Genomic DNA, 20,488 nt, shown 5'->3' on the forward strand with positions numbered 1-20,488 from the left:
CCAGGAGCGCTCAGTACTGCCTAGCAATCCATTTACTAAGCGGTTACCTCCTCCCTGTCCTGTGACATCAGCGCTCTCTTTCTGTTTGATCTTTCTCATCAGCACACGTTTGTAATGTAGTTCTCATCTTTCAAAAGCAAAACTTCATTTGACCCCTCATTTATTTCCAAGTCCTGTCGCATTGCTCTGCTCTCCTTTTTGGCAAAACTCCTTAAAAGAAAGGCATACATTCAGTCTTTCTGCTTTCCTTTTCCTTTTTTCACTCTTCTGAATTCACTCCAGTTCAGCTTTTGCCCCCACCAGTCCACTCCTGTCAAGGTTCCGGTGGGTCAGCCACATCAGTCTTTCTACAGGACTTGGTCTTGGTGGCCACTGCCTTCTCCTTACTTGGCTGCTGGTCCAGCACCTCTCCTTCCACATGAGCCGCCAGTCACCTTTCCTGCTCCTTTCTTCCTGCCTTCTAAAGTCTTTGCAGTTACTCTGTTTGGTTCCTAGACTCATAGCTATAAAGAGTCACATGCCTCACAGCCCAACTCCAAGGGAACAGAAGCTTCTGCAAGTGGTGCCCTTCCAGACCTTGCCGTATGTACCTCTTCACCTGGCTGTTCATTTATATCCGTTGTAAAAACTAGTAAATATATGTATGTTCTATGCTGCGTGCTATGCCACTTCAGTTGTGTCCGACTCTTTGCAACCCCATCGACTGTAGCCTGCCAGTCTCCTCTGTCCATGGGATTTCCCAGGCAAGAATACTGGAGTAGGTTGCTGTTCCTTTCTTCAGGGAATCTTCCTGGCCCAGGGGTCAAACCTGGGTCTCCTGTATTATAGGCAGACTCTTTATGACTAGCACCATCTGGGAAGCCCATATATATTCTGATAATTCCCAAATTTATATCTTTAGCCCCAGGCTCTCCACAGAAATCTAGATTCATGTATTTCCAGTTATATCCATGACTTTTCCCTTTGGAAATCACATAAGCATCTCAAACTTAACATGCCCAAAATTTATTCTCTACCTTTCTTCCCATTAAAAAATGCATCATCAGTGGTGCTAAATTATAATGTAACACCTTACCCAGCTTTATTTTTCTTTATAACCTTTGTTACTACCTGAGATTACATCACATATCTGTGTATTTACCCACTGGAATATAACCCCATGTCAACAGGGTCTCCTGTTTATTCACTTCTTGTATTAGGCAGAGTAATGGTCCAAAAGGTGTCCATGTCCTCATCCCCAGCAACTGTCAGTATGTTTCTTTGCATGGCAAAGGTGTTTCCCAGGTGGCGCTAGTGGTAAAGAACCTACCTGCCAATTCAAGAGACAGAAGAGATGCCAGTTCGATCACTGGGTAGGGAGATCTCCTGGAGGAGGGCATGGCAACCACTCCAGTATTCTTGTGTGGAGAATCCCATGGACAGAGGAACCTGGCAGCCTGTGGTCCATGGAGCCACTAAGAGTCAGACACAACTGAAGCCACTGAGCACGCAAGCAGGCATGCACGTGGCCAAGGGGCTTTGCAAATATGATCAAGTTAAGGATCTTGGGATGGGGAGATTATCCTAGATTCTGGTCCAGTGCAATCACAATGGTCCTTAGAGGGTGAAGAGGGAGGCATGGGAAGTAGAGAAGTGGAGATCAGAGTGATGGAGCCTAGAGCTGCAAATGTCAGCATCCTCAAGGAGCTGGAAAAGGCAAGGATAGATTCCCTCCCAGAACCGCCAGAAGGAACTCTGTGGGGAACTCTGCTGACACCTTGACTTTAGCCCCATAAAATCGATCTGGACCTTCAGAACTTTAAGAGAGTAAATCTGTGTTGTTTTAAGCCACTAAACTTGTGGGTAATTTAAGTCATGGTAGGAAACTAATATACTCCTATATCTCTGGCATCTAGAATTTTCCAGACCCATAAGTGCTAAAATAAAACAATCTTGTTTGAATAAATGGTATATCTTCATTGTTTTAGATACCATATAAAGATAATTGGAGTTTCTAATCTTGATTCTGAATGTTCTCATTGAAAATAAATGATCCATTCTTTCTTTGAAAAGTAGCCTTTGCTTTTATTTTTGTCCAGGCAAAAGATATTTTTTGTTATCCTAGTCTATTTCAGGCAGGCATTTTATAAGAGAGAGAGTAATGTGCGTGTAGTGACTTAAAAACTCTCAGAATGTCAGGAATGGAAAGGACTTTTAAAGGGCATTCAGTTTGAATTTCCTGATCTGATGTTTGTATATTTCTCACAATATCCCTGACAAGTGACCATCCCAAGTCTATTTTAGAACCTTCGGTGATGGGAAACTCACTTGAGCTGGAGGGGTCAAGACCACTTTTGGGTAGACTGTTTTCTGTTTTATTTTCTACTTACAGAATTAAAGCAAAACTAGCAATGTGAATTATAAGCCCAAACTGACTTATTTTAGGGCTTCCCAGGTGGTGCAGGGGAAAAGAATCCGCCTGCAATGGGGAGACTTGGGTTCGATCCCTGTGTTGGGAAGATCCCCTGGAGAAGGGAAAGGCTACCCACTCCAGTATTCTGGCCTGGAGAATTCCATGGACTGTATAGTCCATGGGGTTACAAAGAGTCGGACACGACTGAGAGTCTTTCACTTTCACTTTACGTGTGAAGTGCCTCCTTTTGCGTTCATGCTTGTCAGAAAATCCTTATGCTATTTCACCAGAAACCATCAAATATACTTTTAGGGGATAAAAATCAAGCAGTGATTTTCAGGTAAGTGATAAATGCTTATATTGCTCCCTCATTGTGCCTGTGTGTGTGTGTGTGCGTGCTCATGTCCGACTCCTTATGACCCCATGAACTGTAGCCCACCAAGCTCCTGTGTCTGTGGAATTTTCCAGGCAAGAATACTGGAGTGGGTCGCTATTTCCTTCTCCAGCAGATCTCCCAAACCCGGGGATCAAACCCACATCTCTTGTATCTCCTGCACTGGCAGGTGGATTCTTTACCAACTGTGCAACCTGAGAAGAGACTACACCCTTAGGAGGCATTTAAGACTAAGTTTTAGTAGAGAATGGTATTATCCTAACTTTAAGTTTATACTTCTCCCCAAATACTGTCAAATTATTAATATTTGCATTTTGTTGATGGCTCAACAGATGCAGGACAGTCAGTTGAATTTAGTTTAACAAATGTTGAGCCCAGTCTGTGTCTCACACTCTATGCTAGGCACCTTAGGAAGAAAAATGACCAAGTTATGTCTCCTAGAGAGTAACCCTCACAAGCTGCTAGGGGATATAGACACGAAAACACAAATAGAACAAGAAGCGATAAGTGCTCTACTGATGGCACAAAGACTTATGAGAGTGTATGGTGTTAGAAATGTTCTAATTTCATTCTTTTACATGTAGCTATCCAGTTTCCCCAGCACCACTTATTGAAGAGACTGTCCTTTCTCCATTGTATATTCTTGCCTTCTTTGTCATAGATTAATTGACCATAGGTTATAAGTTTATTTCTGGGCATCTGTCCTGTTCCATTGATCTATATTTCTGTGTCTGTGCCAGTACCATATTGTCTTGATTACTGTAGCTTTGTAGTATAAACTGAAGTCAGGGAGCCTGATTCCTCCAGCTCCATTTTTCTTTCCCAAGATTGCTTTGGCTATTCAAAGTCTTATGTGTTTCCATACAGATTAAAAAAAAATTTTTTTTTATTCTAGTTCTGTGAAAAATGCCATTGGTAGTTTCATAGGGATTATATTAAATCTTTAGATTCCTTTGGGTAGTATATCCATTTTAACAATATCAATTCTTCTAGTCCAAAAACATATCTTTCCATCTGTTCCTGTCATCTTCAGTTTCTTTTATCAGCATCCTAAAGTTTTTGGAGTGTGGTACAGGTCTTTTGCCTCATTAGGTAGGTTTATTCCTAGGTATTTTATTCTTTTTGAAGTAATGGTGAATGGGATTGTTACCTTAATTTCTCTTTCTGATCTTTCCTTGTTAGTATATAGAAAGGGAAGAGATATCTGTGTGTTAAGTTTTTATCCTGAAACTTTACCAAATTCACTGTTGAACTCTAGTAGGTTTCAGGTAGCATCTTTAGGATTATCGACATATAGAATCATGTTGGGCTTCCCTGGTGGCTCAGACAGCAAAGAATCCTCCTGCAATGCAGGAGACCCGGGTTCAATCCCTGGGTTGAGAATATCCCCTGGAGAAAGGAATGGCTACCCACTCCAGTATTCTTGCCTGGAGAATCCCATGGACAAAGGAGCCTGGTGGGCTACAGCCCATGGGGTCACAAAGTCAGACATGACTGAGTGACTAACACTTCACACACAGTTATCATATCACCTGCAAACTATGACTGTTTTATTTCTTTTCTAATTTAGATTCCTTTTATTTCTTTTTCTTCCCTGATTGGCATGGCTAGATCTTCCAAAACTATGTTGAATAAGAGTGGCAAGAGTGGACATCTTCATCTTGTTCTTGATTTTAGAGGAAATGCTTTCAGTTTTTCACCATTGAGAATGATGTCAGCTGTAGGTTTGTCATATATGGCCTTTAATATGTTGAGGTAGGTTCCTTCTATGCCCACATCCTGGAGAATTGTGTTTTTGTTTTTGTTTTTGTTTTTTTTTAAATCATAAATGGATTTTGGGTTTTGGCAAACGCTTTTTCTACATCTATTGAGAGGATCATGTGGTTTTTATTATTCAATTTCTTAATGTGGTATATCACACTGATTGACTTGCAGACATGGAAAAGTCCTTGCCTCCCTAGGATAAAGCCCACTTGATCATGGTATATGATCCTTTAAACGTATCATTGGATTTGCTTTGCTATCATTTTGTTGAGAATTTTTGCATCTGTGTTCAGTGATATTGCCCTGTAATTTTCTTTATTTGTGGTATCTTTGTCTGGTTATTGCTTCCCTGGTGGCTCAGCTGCTAAAGAATCCGCCTGCAATGAGGGAGACTTGGGTTCAATCACTGGGTTGGGAAGATCCCCTGGAGAAGAGAACAGCTACCCACTCCAGTATTCTGGCCAGGAGAATTCCATGGACTGAATAGTCCATGGGGTCGCAAAGAGTCGGACATGACTGAGCGACTTTCACTTCAACAATTTGTCTGGTTTTGGAATCAGGATGATTGTGGCCTCATAGAACAAGTGTGGGAGTGTTTCTTCTTTTGCAGTTTTTTGGAATCGTTTCAGAAGGATAGATGTTTCCTGTTTTCCAAATATTTGATAGACTTCAGCTATGATGCGTCTGGTCCTGGACTTTTGTTAGAATTTTTTAAAATCACAGTTTCACTTTCAGTACTTGTGATTTGTCTGTTCATACTTTCTATTTCTTCCTAATTCAGTCTTGGAAGATTGTACCTTTCTAAGAATTTGTCCATTTCTTCTAGGTTATCCACTTTATTGGCATACAGTTGTTTGTAGTAGTCTCTTATGGTTCTTTGTATTTCTGTGGTGTCAATTGTATTTTTGTCAGTTTAATTAATATGTATTAGTCCTGGCGTGTTCCTCCTTGGGTTTATCTATTAATATATGGAACTCTCTGCACTTCCTGAACTTGTGTGACTGTTTCTGTTCCCAAGTTAGTTAAGTTTTCACCTGTTATCTCTTCAAATATTTTCAGACCCTTTGTCTCTTCTTCTAGGACCCCTATAAGGGGAATGTTGGTGCATTTGATGTTGTTTCAGAGGTTCTGAGAGTGTCCTCATTTCTTTTCATTCGTTTTTCTGTTCCACGGCGGTGATTTCCACCCATCTGTCTTTCAGCTCACTCATTTGTTCTTTTGCTTCATTTGTTGTGCTATTGATTCCATGTAGTGTATTTTTCATTTCAGTTATTGTATAGTTCAACTGTTTGTTGTTTCTATTTTCTAGCTCTTTATATTTTCTTGTATCTTCTTGGTCTGTGCCCCCATTCTTTTTCTGATATCATGGATCATCTTTACTATCATTATTCTGAGTTCTTTTTTAGGTACTCTGCCTATCTCCACTCTGCGTAATTGTTCTTCTAGGGTTTTATTTTGTCCCCTCATCTGGAACATATTTCTCCATCATCTTACTTTGTCTAACTGTCTGTGATTGCAATTTCTGTTTCACAAACTGAAAGATTGTAGTTCCTCTTGCTTCTGATGCTGCCTCCTGCTGGGTGTGTCTGGTCTAAGAGCTTTGTGCAGGTTTCCCAGTGGGAGGGCTGTGTCATGGTGTGTGTTTAGAGGTGGCTGTACATTCAGGACAACTTTAGGCAGCGTGTCTACTGATGGATGGGGCTCCCTCTACTTGGGAGGTGTTCCCAAGACGTTCCCACCTTGTTGATTGTCTGTCATGAGGTGTTCCAACACTGGAGCCTGTTGGCTGTGTTCTCAGTGTGAAAATGGCAACCTCTGGGAGAGCTCATGTCAGTGAATATTCCCCAGTATCTCTGCCATTAGTGTCCTTGACCCTACAGTGAGCCACAGCCCCACCTCCCCAGGAGACCCTCCAAGACCCTTAGGCAGGCCTGGCCCAGGCTCCTATGGAGTCACTACCTTACCCTGGCTCACAGTGCATTTGAAATCTTATGGGTGCCCTCCAAGAGTGGAGTCTCTGTTTCACCCAGTCCTGTGGAGCTCCTGTACTTAAGCTCTTCAAAGTCAGAGGCTCCTCCTTACTCCTGATGCCAGACCCCCAGGTTCAGGAACCTCAAGTGAGGCTCAGAACTCTCCCTCCTGTGGGAATACCTCTGTGGTTTAATTATTTAATTATTGCCCACCCAGTGGTTATGGGATTTGACTATATTGAGAAAGCACCCCCTTCTACCATCTTGCTTTGTCTTCTTTTTCATCTTTGAGTGTAGAATATCTTTTTTGATAGGTTTCAGTCTTTTTTGTCAATGGTTCTTCAGCAGTTTATTGTAATTTTGGTGTTTCACTAGAGGACTCAAGCCCAAGTCCTTCTATTCTGCCATCTTGTTCCTCCCCTCAGAAATCAAATAATAGTTATCTTAACTGATGTGACTTTTAAAATCAAGAATTAGACAGCATTTAACAACCCGTTTAAATGTATAACACCTCATCCTTTAGACAGATATATACAACATACAAACTATATTTCACTGAAAAAAAATCAAGGAAAATTGTGAATTTCCTCCATTCTCTTTTTTAGCCTTTTTTTCCTCTTGTAATTTGCAGTAGTTGAAGATGAAAATTAAATGCAAGTTTGGCTTTTAAAAGAGGAATATTGAAACTATATATATATTTAATATATAATTTTTAAAGTTTGGAAAATGTAACTCTTCCCATCTTTTCTATGGTGTCAAAGACAACGGAAACAACTGTTAGAACTCTACCAGACAAGGGTGAAGAGATCTGCGGGTATTTCTTGAATCCTTCTTTAATGTCATCAGAATGTTCACCTACAATTTTGAAAAAGAAAACAGAAGACATAAGCGACCTCCCTTCTGAGAGTCAAAGAAGCATACCGCTTGCTGTGACTGATGCGTTAGAGCATATTATGGAACAGCTCAATGTTTTGACACAGGTGGGTTGGCATGTTTCACACTTAGAGGTAAGATGTACAAAATCCTGGCTACAGCAGGCTGCAGAACTAGCAGAGCAGCGTGGGGAGACTTTCTTTCTTAGCAAGCTCAAAGGTGGTAGTTAACAGAGCAACACGTGCTCTGCTGAGGTGCTCTAGGTCTTGTGGAGGCAAGGTCTGAGCCCATGCGTATGTAAACGTGTGCATACGCAGACTGTACTATATCTGGCATCTGAGGACCAGAAGGGAGGGGAGGAGACAGTGACGAAATATTGGGGTACTTCATGCTATAAATCTGATTCTGGACAGTAATGTTTTGCCCTAAGAATTTTCTAATGCAGTGTATTTAGATTTTGGATATTATCAAAGAAATATTTAAGGCCAAAAGAAAAAATGTATTGGGATTAATCCTTTCAGTTAGAATGAAATATTGGCAATGCTTTTAGTTTTCACTCTGAGGATAATTCCCTCTGTCCAATGTATAACTTCCCTCATTTCAAAGCTTCTTACGGGACACTCTGTTCTGGAGATGAGGTTTTCACATTCCCCCTTTAGAATATTACCCAGTCTTTTTTTTTTTTTTTCATTGATGCTAAATTTTAATTTATTTTTTACTGCACAGGATGACTTTCAGCATTCATTATTTTTTACCAGACTGTATACATCCTTTTATTAAATTTCATTATATGGTCATGCTTATAATGAATAATTTTACAGTGAAAAGGAAAGACGTAATGGCTTAATCCCTTTTAATTACATTTAAGCAATTTTTTAAATTTATTTCTTTTATTGAAGGATAATTGCTTTACTGAATGCCAATTTACCTTTGCCAAGAAGGAATACAATGAATCTTAACACACCAAAGGTCTTCCAACTCTTGGTCAGGAAATTTAGATGTCATTTAATGGAAGCAGTGTATTAAAATGGATACATCAAAGGTTGTCCTTCCAGCTTTCCTTGGTGTTTCTTTTGAATAAGTCTTATCATTCTTTGATAAATAGGATGAGGACACTAATATTTGTCAGAGCAGATGCTGTCCCAAGTTATACAGAAAGAAGCTATGACATGAACTAGAGATGTCAATTACTTTCCCAGAATAAATATTTTGAGTTGAAATAGCTCTTGTATAGAAGTTATCTTGCATATAAGTTAATGTACAGTTAACCCTGGCTGTACATTATAATCGCCCAGGCAATTAAGAATCGTCCAGATGTCCAGTTCTCATCTCCAGAGAATTCAAGGTTTTGGCATGGGTCTTTTAACTTTCCCTTCTGGGTTTAGAGCCAGTAATTAAAAATGTTACCCTTTAGATAACTTCTCCGAACCTTGGAGTTAAGGGACATGGATATGAGTCGTGACAGGTTGTGGGAACAAGTCTTGTGAGACCTTGGAGTCATAAGATTTGTTCAGTGAAAAATCATAGGAAAATCACCAATTTTTGCTTTGCAGTATTGTGCTGGAGGTGACTTTGTGTTTATCAGACGTCTCTTGCCTTTAAAAGGCAGTTTTTCTCTCACCCTCCTGCCAGCTTTAGTTTTGGGGCCTGTTTCCGAGGGCCCTGGCTCCGCACGTGCTGGCTTCCTCACTTGCCTATCCCATTGAGTGGCAGGTCCTCTTGCGGGTCTTTGCATCCTCTGCTCTATCAGCTTTGTGACCCATTTCACCTTTTTCCCTGATTCAGGGTTAAATGGATCACTTTAAACTGTATTGAAAGTCTCTACTTTTTTAACTTTGAAGGACTGACTACCCTTCAAATACGAAAGAAGTGAAAAGCAGGCACAGCACACTTGCAAAATGGGAACAGTGTGAATCTGTGGGCGAATCAAGTGAAATAAGCACATTCTGGTTCACTTCAATTACAGATGACTGAGTATCTCCTAACCCTGTGGCAATGTTTATAATTCAGTACAGATTGTTTTGGGTTGGCCAAAACGTTTGGGCTTTTCTGTAAGTTATAAGATGTTACAGAAAAACTCAAATGAGCATTTGGGCCAACCCAACAATATCACTTTCTCATTATAATTTTTCAGACAGTAGGTAACTGGAGTTAACCAGTGTTATAGGTGTTGATAATATACGTATCAAAAGCTTTTGCTTTTTGCATTATGATTATGTAAATATCAGGCAAAATGCTTGGAGCATAGTAGGCCCCCAAGAAATATTAGAAAGTATTATGAGCATTGCTGTTAATTTTGATCATTAACAGTAGTGTAGTGTTGTGCTGGAGGTGACTTTGTGTTTATCAGACATCTCTTGCCTTTAAAAGGCAGTTTTTCTCTCAACCTCATGCCAGCTTTAGTTTTGATTGGCCTATTTCCCAGGCCAATCATAACAAGTCATGATCTATAGTATGGAATATGAAAGAAAAAAAACTATTAAATAATAGAAAAAAAAAAAAAGAACAACTGATTACTGTCAGAAACTGATAGGGAATCAATTCATTATCTTGAAACTTATTGACTAAAGTAACCATGAATTTATGCTGCTTTTCCTGTATGAACTGTACTTCCAGGCAACCAAATAATATATGAGAAGTGTATTTTGTAAACCATCCCAACTAATAAATGGAAATAGAATGTCATTGCCCTGTAAAGAAAGAATAGACTTACCGAGGGATCTAGCCTGAGTCTTATCAAGCCTTTGAATCCCGTTTCCAATTTATATAAAATACAGAAAGTAAAAGAACAGATTTAACTGTATCTGGAGCACACAGTCCCTAAAATCCAGTCTGGTAGGGAATCTACAGGTCAGATGGCCTGAGCCTGTAAATAGACAAATTATAAAGAAAATAAAGCAAGGAAGTGGGTAATCTGCAGATTAAATGGGTAAGATAAAGTTGTAGTTTCTAGGGATGCATACTTGAAAGATAAAGCCATAAAAACATGCAGATTATTCGTATAGTGGTCAGGATAGTGGCTGTTAAGGGGAAGGTGCATGCAAGGCACTAGCTCTTGACCTGGTGCTGGTCACAAGGGTGTTTTTCTCATGAGAATTCATTGATACTTTTTAGTGTGCAATTTCCTGAATCAAGTTTATAGTGAAGTTAAAAAAAAAGAATTGAAGTAATCGATAATCACAATTTAAAAGTAGCCGTGTGTGTGTGTGTGTGTGTGTGTGTGTGTGTGTGTGTGTGTGTGTATAGTCATATACTCACTTACTAGCCGAAGGAGTTAGAATAGCTAAGATTTGTAAAGTCTTGTTGTGCCAGGCACTAGCTTAAGCATTTTACATCCCTGATTTCGTTCAGTCTTTCTACCAACTCTGTGAGGTGCTGTTATCATCTTCTGGGTGCAGAAATGAGTGGCAATCATTATATTTTCAAGGTAAGCTAGGTATCCAGCTGTCTAGGGTAATATAGATATGGCCCATATGGATTGATTGTGGCAGAATGACCAGTGATGCCATTTAAGTAGTAGTGGTGCATGTGGCATTCCGTCCCACTTCCCACATTCCACATTACCTGGGACACTATTTAACATGCCTCATGTGGTCTCTTCTCTGGCATCGATGCTTTAGAAGATCAGACTTTAGAATTGTCCACAGAGGCTTGATCATTTATTCCTTTTTTCTTAAATGCTTCCTCTTTTTCCCTTTTCCTCAAACGGCTTGGCAGTGCTTTGTCCTGTGGTGGGTTGCAGAAACGGAGCAAGTTCTGGAGCTCATTTCTGAACCAACCTCCTGGCAAGAGGGTAGGCATTACAGTTCTGAAAAAGATCAGTGCAGAGATTATCACCATCATTCTCACCACCAGGTCACCAGGCCCTGATGACTTTGTCCTCCTTTTTTTGCAGACTGTTTCAATCTTGGAGCAGCGACTGACTTTGACAGAGGATAAGCTGAAAGACTGCCTTGAAAATCAGCAAAAGCTTTTCAATGCAATTCAACAGAAAATTTGAACAGAAAAGTATGAGCAGAGGCATGAGAAATGAACACATGTACGTATACTCAGGAAGGCAGTACCAGCTGCTTCATGCAACGCAGCCATGTGCGAATTGGCATGGCATTTCTTAAAAGGGTGAGCAACAGAACAAAAGGCAGAAAAGGCAGAATTAAGGACCAGTTTAAACATACCAATCAATGTCTAGGACTAATTCAAATCATTACTATTTATGGTTCCAGTAATAAAGTGATAAGCATTCAAGTGGCTCTATATTTCCCCCCCATATTATTTTTTAAATGTTAGTTTTTGTTAATAGTTCAAATCCTGCCAGGAAAATAACCAAATCTTTGGATTTCATTTTGATTTCAAATTGACCATGTTCAGGCAATTCCTTCAACAATTAGTGTACTCTTTAGTGAACTGTACCCTTAGGGTGAAATAATTCACTTACCTCTAAAATAGCATTTTATGTGCAGAGAATGAATTAATGATCTGACTTGTATTTCCCAGTTTAAAAAATTTACTCTTTCTTACCTATGCCATTTGATGAAAAGATGATCTCACAAACTCTCAAACCACAGAATTTCCACAGCAAGAATACACTTATTTTAATTAGCAACAGCACATACAGGACATATGGCAGGGATTTTGATTTAATTTACGGCATATATTGCTTATTCTTTGACCAACCTGAAAGAAAATGAAGAGTTAGAAATATGTGACGTGCACGTATCTTCCGTAGATGAAGGCACTAAATGTTTTCAGTTATATCCAAACCTGTGATATCAGTTTATGAAGATTAAATTAGTGCAGAATCCTCAAAACCCAGAACCATGCAACAGCATTACTTAAAAATATACACACATGTGTGTTCACATGCTTCAGGAATGTTTAGGGTGATTTTGGTACCTGAATGTAAGGACTTTAAAAGAACATTTATTGGCATCATTGTCTACCTGTTTCTTTTAATTGTGATTTGAAACAAAATGAAAATGAGTAAAACATTCTAAAAGATCTTGGTTATAATTTAAGAATTTTATCTTAAACAAAATAAGAGATTAAATTGGAAAAAAAATGAATTTATCTTGCATTTCTGTTAACCTATATCAAAAACCGAAGGTGGAAGAAGACGGGCCGCATTTATGATACCTGCAGGCATACCCTGGGGAAAATACTATGTTTTGGAAAAGAAAAAAGTCCTATTTACGTACGGGTCTATATTGAGAAATTTCTCAAAGCCATTTCAATTGTATTTATGAGGTGGTTTTGTTTTATCATCCCTTGTGTTTTAAGTGCCTTTTTATACAATACTAAGTAGGAACTTCTAGACCGTTTCAAGCGTTTATAAGACTAAGTGGCACTGTATATTTTATAACCTCGTTGAGAAGACTAAGAAATGAAATGTCATACCAATTTTTGTTTACTTTTTTATTCTTCAAACAATAAAAGACATTTTACCTTTGAAAAAAGTTGTTTCTTTTTAAGTGATTAAAGTCTAGAAATAATAGTAAATTTCTTATCTAGCTCACTTAACTCTAAACTTCGTAACAACCTCCTAGAGAACTTGTCAAAACAGTTCCGGTGCTTTTCCTCGGGCTTCTGATTCACTAGGTCTGGTCTGGCAGGGCCCAATAATTTGCATCTCTGACAAGCTCACAGGAGATTTGGTGCTATTGGCCTCAGGCCGACAGTTTAGAAACTGTTGACCAGCTATAGCCACTTCCTGCAACATGGTGTTACCACATACTTTTATGGCCATAGACCTTGATTATAAGTGATATAAAAACAGTGATGACAGAAGTTTAAAAGCCTTAAAACGTTTTCAGGAGGGATATTTTATAACCCTCTTTCCCTCCCCCACAACTTTGTTTATACTTTTGAGGATTCTTTCCTTCGGATTCAAGCCTCTCATTTGTCCTAGCTGCCTATTCGCTGCGTGAGCAACATCTCCACTTGGAAGACCTGGCAGGCCGTCTCTGAATGTGCCCAAAGCCAGTCCCTACTGTACCCTCAACCACCAGCCAGCTCCTCTCTCCCCTAGTCTCCGGACCTCCAACTCTCCTTCAAGGCACTCAGGTTGGAGTTATCCTTGAATCCTTGATCCTACGCTCCACTCCCATTCCTTCAGCAAATCTTATGAGAAGATATGAGAGACCGGATCATTTCTCACCCCTTCTTCGTCCACCAAAACAGGGCATCATTGTCTCTTCCCAGAATGACTGCAGTACTTCTTAACTGTCTCCACCATCACCTTTGGACAGCAGGCCAGAGTGGTTCTTGAAAAGATGGAGTTCAAACATGTGGCTCTTTCGGCTCCAAGCCCTTCAGGGCCTCCTATCTCGGAGTAGAAGCCTAGGGTCTGACAGTGGTGATATGCTCCCCACCCCTTCATTTTAGACCTCCCCAACCAGTCCATTCTGAAGGAGATCAGCCCTGGGATTTCTTTGGAAGGAATGATGCTAAAGCTGAAACTCCAGTACTTTGACGACCTCATGCGAAGAGTTGACTCATTGGAAAATGCTCTGATGCTGGGAGGGATTGGGGGCAGGAGGAGAAGGGGATGACAGAGGATGAGATGGCTGGATGGCATCACTGACTCGATGGACGTGAGTCTGAGTGAACTCCGGGAGTTGGTGATGTTCAGGGAGGCCTGGCGTGCTGCGATTCATGGGGTCGCAAAGAGTCGGACACGACTGAGCGACTGATCTGATCTAATCTGATCTTCCCCTTGGGGGCCATACTTACTCACTGCACTTGGTCACAGTGGCTTCTTTGCTTCCCTTTGTAGAAGCAAAACGGCTCCCACCTGAGAGCACTGGCCTTGCCATGTCCTCTGCCTGGAGCCCTGTCCCCAGGCGTCCCTCATAACATTCCAGCCCGGCTCACATGTTGCCTTTTCAGAGGTGCCCTTCCTAATCAGCCTATGTGAAATAGTAACCCTCCATTCACTCCCTGCCTAGCCCTGGTACAATAAGATTGCACACAGCCTCTTCCACTGTGAACTGACCTCTTCAAAAAGTAAGCACGGTCATCTTTAGATTCCCAAACTAGCACAGTTCATAGGAGCAGCTCAACAGGTAGGTATCCAAAAAAAAAGCTCAACCTAAAAGTTGAGAAGATTCTATTCAGTGCACTTACGGAGGACTTACGTCCAAGATACAGCCTCTCAGATAACTCTAAGGGACTTTTTCTAAAGAGGTAAGACAGGAGCAGGATAAATAGAAGTTTTGCAAATAAAACAACATAACAAAACAAATACAAACTAGGTAGAACATTAAAAGATTACTGTTGAAGAAAACCAGATATCTGGAGCTAATGAATTTTAGCACTTTTCTATGTATAAGAAGATGCAAGAGTCTGGGCTTATTGAAAATCTTCCTTTGATAGCACCTTAACCATCTACTACCAGTATCCCGTTTTTTCTCCATTCTGAATTCAGGGTGCCCAGTCGAGGGCGGGTGCGGTGACCACAACATTCTCTGTTTACTGAAATGCTGGCAACATTCTATGTCTCCAGTATTCTATGTCTCTCAATCATAAATTCAACCGTTTGGAAGGCATTTAGTGATCAATTTTGTCCCATGGCACTAGGAAGTTTCACTCCTAGATCGGCTGGAGACTGTGTGATATAGGCTATTCAGTCTACACAGACACTCTGAAATCTCATAGCTTCCCTGTAACAGTTATGAATCCGGCATTACAATATACTTAGATATAAACTTATAATAAAGTAAGTTTATAAACAATATAAACTTATAATATAAACTTGCATGCTGTGTGCTGAGTCTTCAGTCGTGTCCGACTCTTTGCGACCCCATATAGCCCACCAGGCTCCTCTGTCTGTGGGATTCTACTGGCAAGAATACTGGAGTGGGTTGCCAGGCCCTCCTCCAAGGGATCTTCCCAACCCACGGATCAAAACTGTGTCTCCTGCGTCTCCTGCACTGCAGACATATTCTTTACTGCTGAGCCACCGGTGAAGCTCATAAACAGTTTATAAATAATAGCTGGAATAAGTTAAATTTGCTTGCCAGGGGACTAGGGCTTTACTCCTTTTGGAAAAGAAATAAGATTTTTACTTGCCCTTGATAAACCCTTAAGGAGGCTATGAATTAGATTCTAGGCAAAGGAGCCTTTCCAACTGTTGGAGTTTTTAAAGGCTATTTTTCCACTTTTTCTCTCCTTGTTGTCAGGTTCTATCTGATTAATTAGGCTCAGTCTCAGGTCATTGTGGGCTATAGCTAAGTTTCTGATTTGTAGAGATTTGCAAGAGAAAGATGGGCTTCCCTGGTGGCTCAGATGGTAAAGAATCTGCCCTCGATGAGGGAGACCTGAGTTTGATCCCTGGGTTGGGAAGATCTGGAGGAGGCCATGGCAACTTCCAGTATTCTTGCCTGGGGAGAGAAAGATAGTTGCTTTTAATTCTCCAAAGAACCCGTGTGCCTCCCAAATGATTTTAAAAGATTGATTTTGCCCAACTATATTTTCTTTAATTTGATCTTTTAATATAAGTGAGAAGATTTCCAACTAAACTGAAATTCAAGAGTTCTATGTTCTAGAATTTCAGGGTTAATTTATCAAGCATTCAAAAGCTTGCACAAGGCATTCAACAAAGGCCCTCTTTCAGAGTGCAAGGCTAGATCCAGAGTAAAGTTTCTTTTTTTTTTTAAGTTATCCCCGAAATATTAGCTCCCAGTTTTTACTTTATATTGCACAGTTTTAGCTAACCCCATCCATTTCCTTTAGTATGCTAATTAGTGTATTTCCTGAGATTCATATGCCCTGCCTTATAATACCAAGCAAGGGAAGCATTCTCGAGAAGGGCATGGCAACCCACTCCAGTATTTGTGTCTGGAGAATCCCCATGGACAGAGGAGCCTAGTGGGCTATAGTCCATGGGGTCACAAAGAGTCAGACATGACTGACTGCCTAAGCACAGCACAGGAAGCATTCCCCAGCAAGACCAAGTGTTTTTTCAACAACATACTTAGGCAACCCAGCTTCAATAAAACCTATTTAAATATACCGATTTTTATAAAATTGCATCTCAGTTCTACCAACTTTCACACCTTTAGATTTTAGTCTCCATTGTTGTTCAGTTGCTAAGTCATGGCTGACTCTTTTATGATACTGTGGAATGGAGTCCACCAGGCTCCTCTGTCCATGGGATTTCCCAGACAAGAAGACTGGAGTGCCATTTCCTGCTCCAGGGGATCTTCCTGAGCCAGGAATTGAACCGTTGTCTCCTAATTGGCAGGGAGATTCTTTACTGCTGAACCACCAGGGAAGCCCCTTAAAAAGCCTTGATTTTACAAGGAGTCCTAGAAGCTTTCTTTTCATCTCTGACCATTCATCTGTTTTTGTATAAAAGGTCCTGGGGCCCCCAGTCAGGGGTTGAGCCAAGAGACTCAGGCCCTTTTATCAACCTTTTAACTTGATTTTGACTAGTCCTAATTGTTGCACCAAGTAATTATTCATCAAGTATCTCAGTGTAATTTTCTCCCAAACTTTGATCTGGGATAAACAGAGCAAACTTGTTGGGGTGCTTTAATGTCGGGAACCAAAAAGGAGGGTCTCTTTGGCCCATCCGACCTTTGAAAATACTTTCAAAGCACTTATCTGATAAAGGAATCCTATCTAAAATAGGCATAAAACAATTGAAGCCCAACAATATAAACACAAAAACCTGGGACTTCCCTGGTGGTCCAGTGGTTGAGAATCTGCCTGCCAACGCAGGGGACATGGGTTTGATCCCTGATCCGGAAAGATCCACATGCCTCAGAGCAATGAAGCCACAACCACTGAGCCTGAGCTCTAGTGCCCATGCTCTGCAACAAGAGAAGCCACCACACGGAGAAGCCCACGCACTGCGACTGGGGAGCAGCCCCTGCTCGCTGCAACTAGAGGAAGACCGAGCAGCAAAAAAGACCCAGTGAAACAAAAAATAAGCAAATAAACCAATTGAAAACACCAAAGGTAAATTCAGGCTCAATAAGCACATAACAGGATCTTCAACATCATAGGTCACTAGAAAATTGCAAATTAAAACAAGGAAAGATGACTTTACATCTATTAAAATGACTAAAATGCAAACCCTGAGAAAACCAAAGCTGGTAACCATGTGAAGCAACAGGAGCTCCATGATAAGCATACAGAATGGGGCAGCCACTTTGCAAGACAGTTTGACAGTTTCTTACAAAAATAAACATACCAATTACCGTGCAGTCCGACAATCAATTATCTTTGGTTGTTTAACTAAATAGATTGAAAATGTGCTCACGCAATAACCTGCACATGAATGATTACAGCATCTTTATTCATAATTGCCAAAACTTGGAAACCAACAAGATCTCTTTCAGGGATGATTTGTTTAATAAAACTGTGATCCATCCAGACAATGGAATATTATTCACTGTTAAAAAGAAATGAGCTATCCAGTCATAAAAAGATATGGAGGAATCTTAAATGTATATCACTAAGTGAAAGATGACCATCTGAAAAGGCCCCTAAGTTGTTTGCAATTCTGGTATTAATTTTTTAAGTGCAAGAAATATTGAAAATACCATCATATACTATAATGGAAACATATAAACATAAGGTTCTAGACACGTAAGCACCTGAACAGAAACCATCTCTACCATGTAGCTTTCATAACTGATTCAAAAGACTTCTGGGAGATGAGGAGGGAGGAAAAAAGGGGAGAGAAGATGAGACAGAAACGCACAGATGCTAACAGCATGTTAAACATGGGAAAGCCAAAGTGGAGTAAGCCCACTCAAGTGATACATGTTCTTCTTACTCTCACAGAGGCAGGCAAACTTGATATCATTATTCACTCAACACTTGATTTCCTGGTAAAATACACAGTCAGCAAGAATGCTAAAGGCAGGACCACTCATGTGCTGGATGCCTTTTGGTACCTTTACTAGACCAAACCCTGCAGAATAAAGGGCTGTGGTGTCAGGGACGCCAAGACAAAATGAATATGCATGTTCATGGTTTGCAGTGAAGGGAACACACAGGGGGACCCACCTTTCTCATTCTGGGTCAGGACCCTAGAAGGGGAGCTATAGGGAAAGGCAGTCATGATTGAAGAGAAGACATCTTAGAAATGATGTGTTTTTTTTGCTCCACACATGCCTATAAAAATCCAGTATGGTCTTTTTCATGGTGCCTCGGAGGCTGTCGGCCGCTTCAGAATGAAGCTGAACATCTCTTTCCTGGCCACTGGCTGCCAGAAGCTCATTGAAGTGGACGATGAATGAAAACTTCGTACCTTCTGCGAGAAGCGTATGGCCACAGAAGTTGCTGCTGACGCTCTAGGTGGAGAATGGAAGGGTCATGTGGTCCGAATCAGTGGCGGGAACAATAAGCAGGGTTTCCCCATGAAGCAGGGTGTCTTGACCCATGGCCAAGTTTGCCTGCTACTGAGTAAGGGGCGTTCCTGTTACAGACCAAGGAGGACTGGAGAGAGAAAGCGTAAAAATCTGTATGGGGTTGCATTGTGGATACCAATCTGAGTGTTCTCAATTTGGTCATCGTGAAAAAAGGGGAGAAGGATATTCCTGGACTCACTGATACTACAGTGCCTCATCGCCTGGGTCCCAAAAGAGCTAGCAGAATCCGCAAACTTTTCAATTTCTCTAAAGATGATGTCCGCCAATATGTTGTGTGAAAGCCCCTAAACAAAGACTAGGTGAGAAACCTAGGACTAAAGCACCCAAGATTCAGCGTCTCCTGACTCCACGAGTTCTGTGGCACAAACGCCGGCGTATTGCTCTGAAGAAACAGCGTACTAAGAAAAAGAAGAGGCTGCAGAATATGCTAAACTTTTGGCCAAGAGAATGAAGGAGGCCAAAGAAAAACGGCAGGAACAGATTGCCAAGAGACGGAGGCTGTCCTCTCTGAGAGCTTCTACTTCCAAGTCTGAGTCCAGTCAAAAATGAGATGTTCTAAGAGTAACAAATAAATAAGATCAGACATCCAAAAAAAAAAAAAAAAAAAAAGAATCCAGTATGTCTCCATCTCATACTCAAATGAATTACTCTTCCAAGGCATGCTTCTCTTTGATACACATGGGTGGTGTCACCCAACTGAACTCTGAAGTGGGAAATTTGAACCCAAAAGCACAATTTATCATTTATGAACACATCGATCCCATTCTAAAACCTGTCATTTTACAGCAAGAATTAAAACAGTATCTCCAACGTGGATTCATAACTCAGTTCAGTTCAGTCGCTCAGTCATATTCAACTCTTTGCGACCCCACGGACTGCAGCATGCCAGGCTTCCCTGTCCATCACCATCTCCCAGAGTTTGCTCAAACTCATGTTCATAGACTCAGTGATGCCATCCAACCACCTCATACTCTGTCGTTCCCTTCTCCTCCTGCCTTCAATGTTTCCCAGCATCAGGGTCTTTTCAAATGAGTCAGTTCTTCGCATCAGGTGGCCAAATTATTAAGAGCTTCAGCTTCAGTATCAGTCCTTCCAATGAATATTCAGGACTGATTTCCTTTAGGATTGACTGGTTGGATCTCCTTGCAGTCCAAGGGGCTCTCAAGAGTCTTCTGCAATACCACAGTTCAAGAGCATTAATTCTTCGGTGCTCAGCTTTCTTTATAGTCCAACTCTCACATCCATACATGACTACTGGAAAAACCATAGCTTTGACTAGACAGATCTTTGTCAGCAAAGTAATGTATCTGCTCTTTAATAAACTGTCTAGGTTGGTCATAGCTTTCCTTCCAACGAGCAAGAGTCTTTTAATTTCATGGCTGCAGTCACCATCTGCAGTGATTTTGGAGCCCCCCCAAAATAAAGTTTGTCACTATTTCCATTGTTTCCCCATCTATTTGCCATGAAGTGATGGGCAGATGGCGATTGCAGCCATGAAATTAAAAGATGCTTACTCCTTGAAAGGAAAGTTATGACCAACCTAGACAGCGTATTAAAAAGCAGAGATATTACTTTGCCAACAAAGGTCTGTCTAGTCAAGGCTATGGTTTTTCCAGTGGTCATGTATGGATGTGAGAGTTGGACTGTGAAGAAAGCTGAGCGCCAAAGAATTGATGCTTTTGAACTGTGGTGTTAGAGAAGACTCTTGAGAGTC

General features: G+C 40.7%; 1 protein-coding gene and 1 pseudogene across 5 annotated transcripts in view; both read left to right on the top strand.

Annotated features, from left to right (window-relative positions):
* The window catches only part of POC1B (POC1 centriolar protein B), a 104,986-nt gene extending 92,147 nt beyond the window's left edge, over window positions 1-12,839 (top strand). For all 5 annotated transcript variants that reach the window (XM_027543196.1, XM_027543193.1, XM_027543194.1 and 2 more), the window contains 2 exons: window positions 7,282-7,500; window positions 11,289-12,839. In XM_027543196.1, coding sequence (XP_027398997.1) covers window positions 7,282-7,500; window positions 11,289-11,393 — 324 coding nt within the window. In that variant the 3' untranslated portion in view covers window positions 11,394-12,839. The remainder of the gene's footprint in view (window positions 1-7,281; window positions 7,501-11,288) is intronic.
* A 5,710-nt stretch (window positions 12,840-18,549) lies between these two features.
* LOC113893798 lies at window positions 18,550-19,361 on the top strand (annotated as a pseudogene).
* The last annotated feature ends 1,127 nt before the right edge of the window (window positions 19,362-20,488 follow it).

This window comes from Bos indicus x Bos taurus, chromosome 5 (assembly GCF_003369695.1).
Source record: "Bos indicus x Bos taurus breed Angus x Brahman F1 hybrid chromosome 5, Bos_hybrid_MaternalHap_v2.0, whole genome shotgun sequence".
Lineage (NCBI taxonomy): Eukaryota > Metazoa > Chordata > Mammalia > Artiodactyla > Bovidae > Bos > Bos indicus x Bos taurus.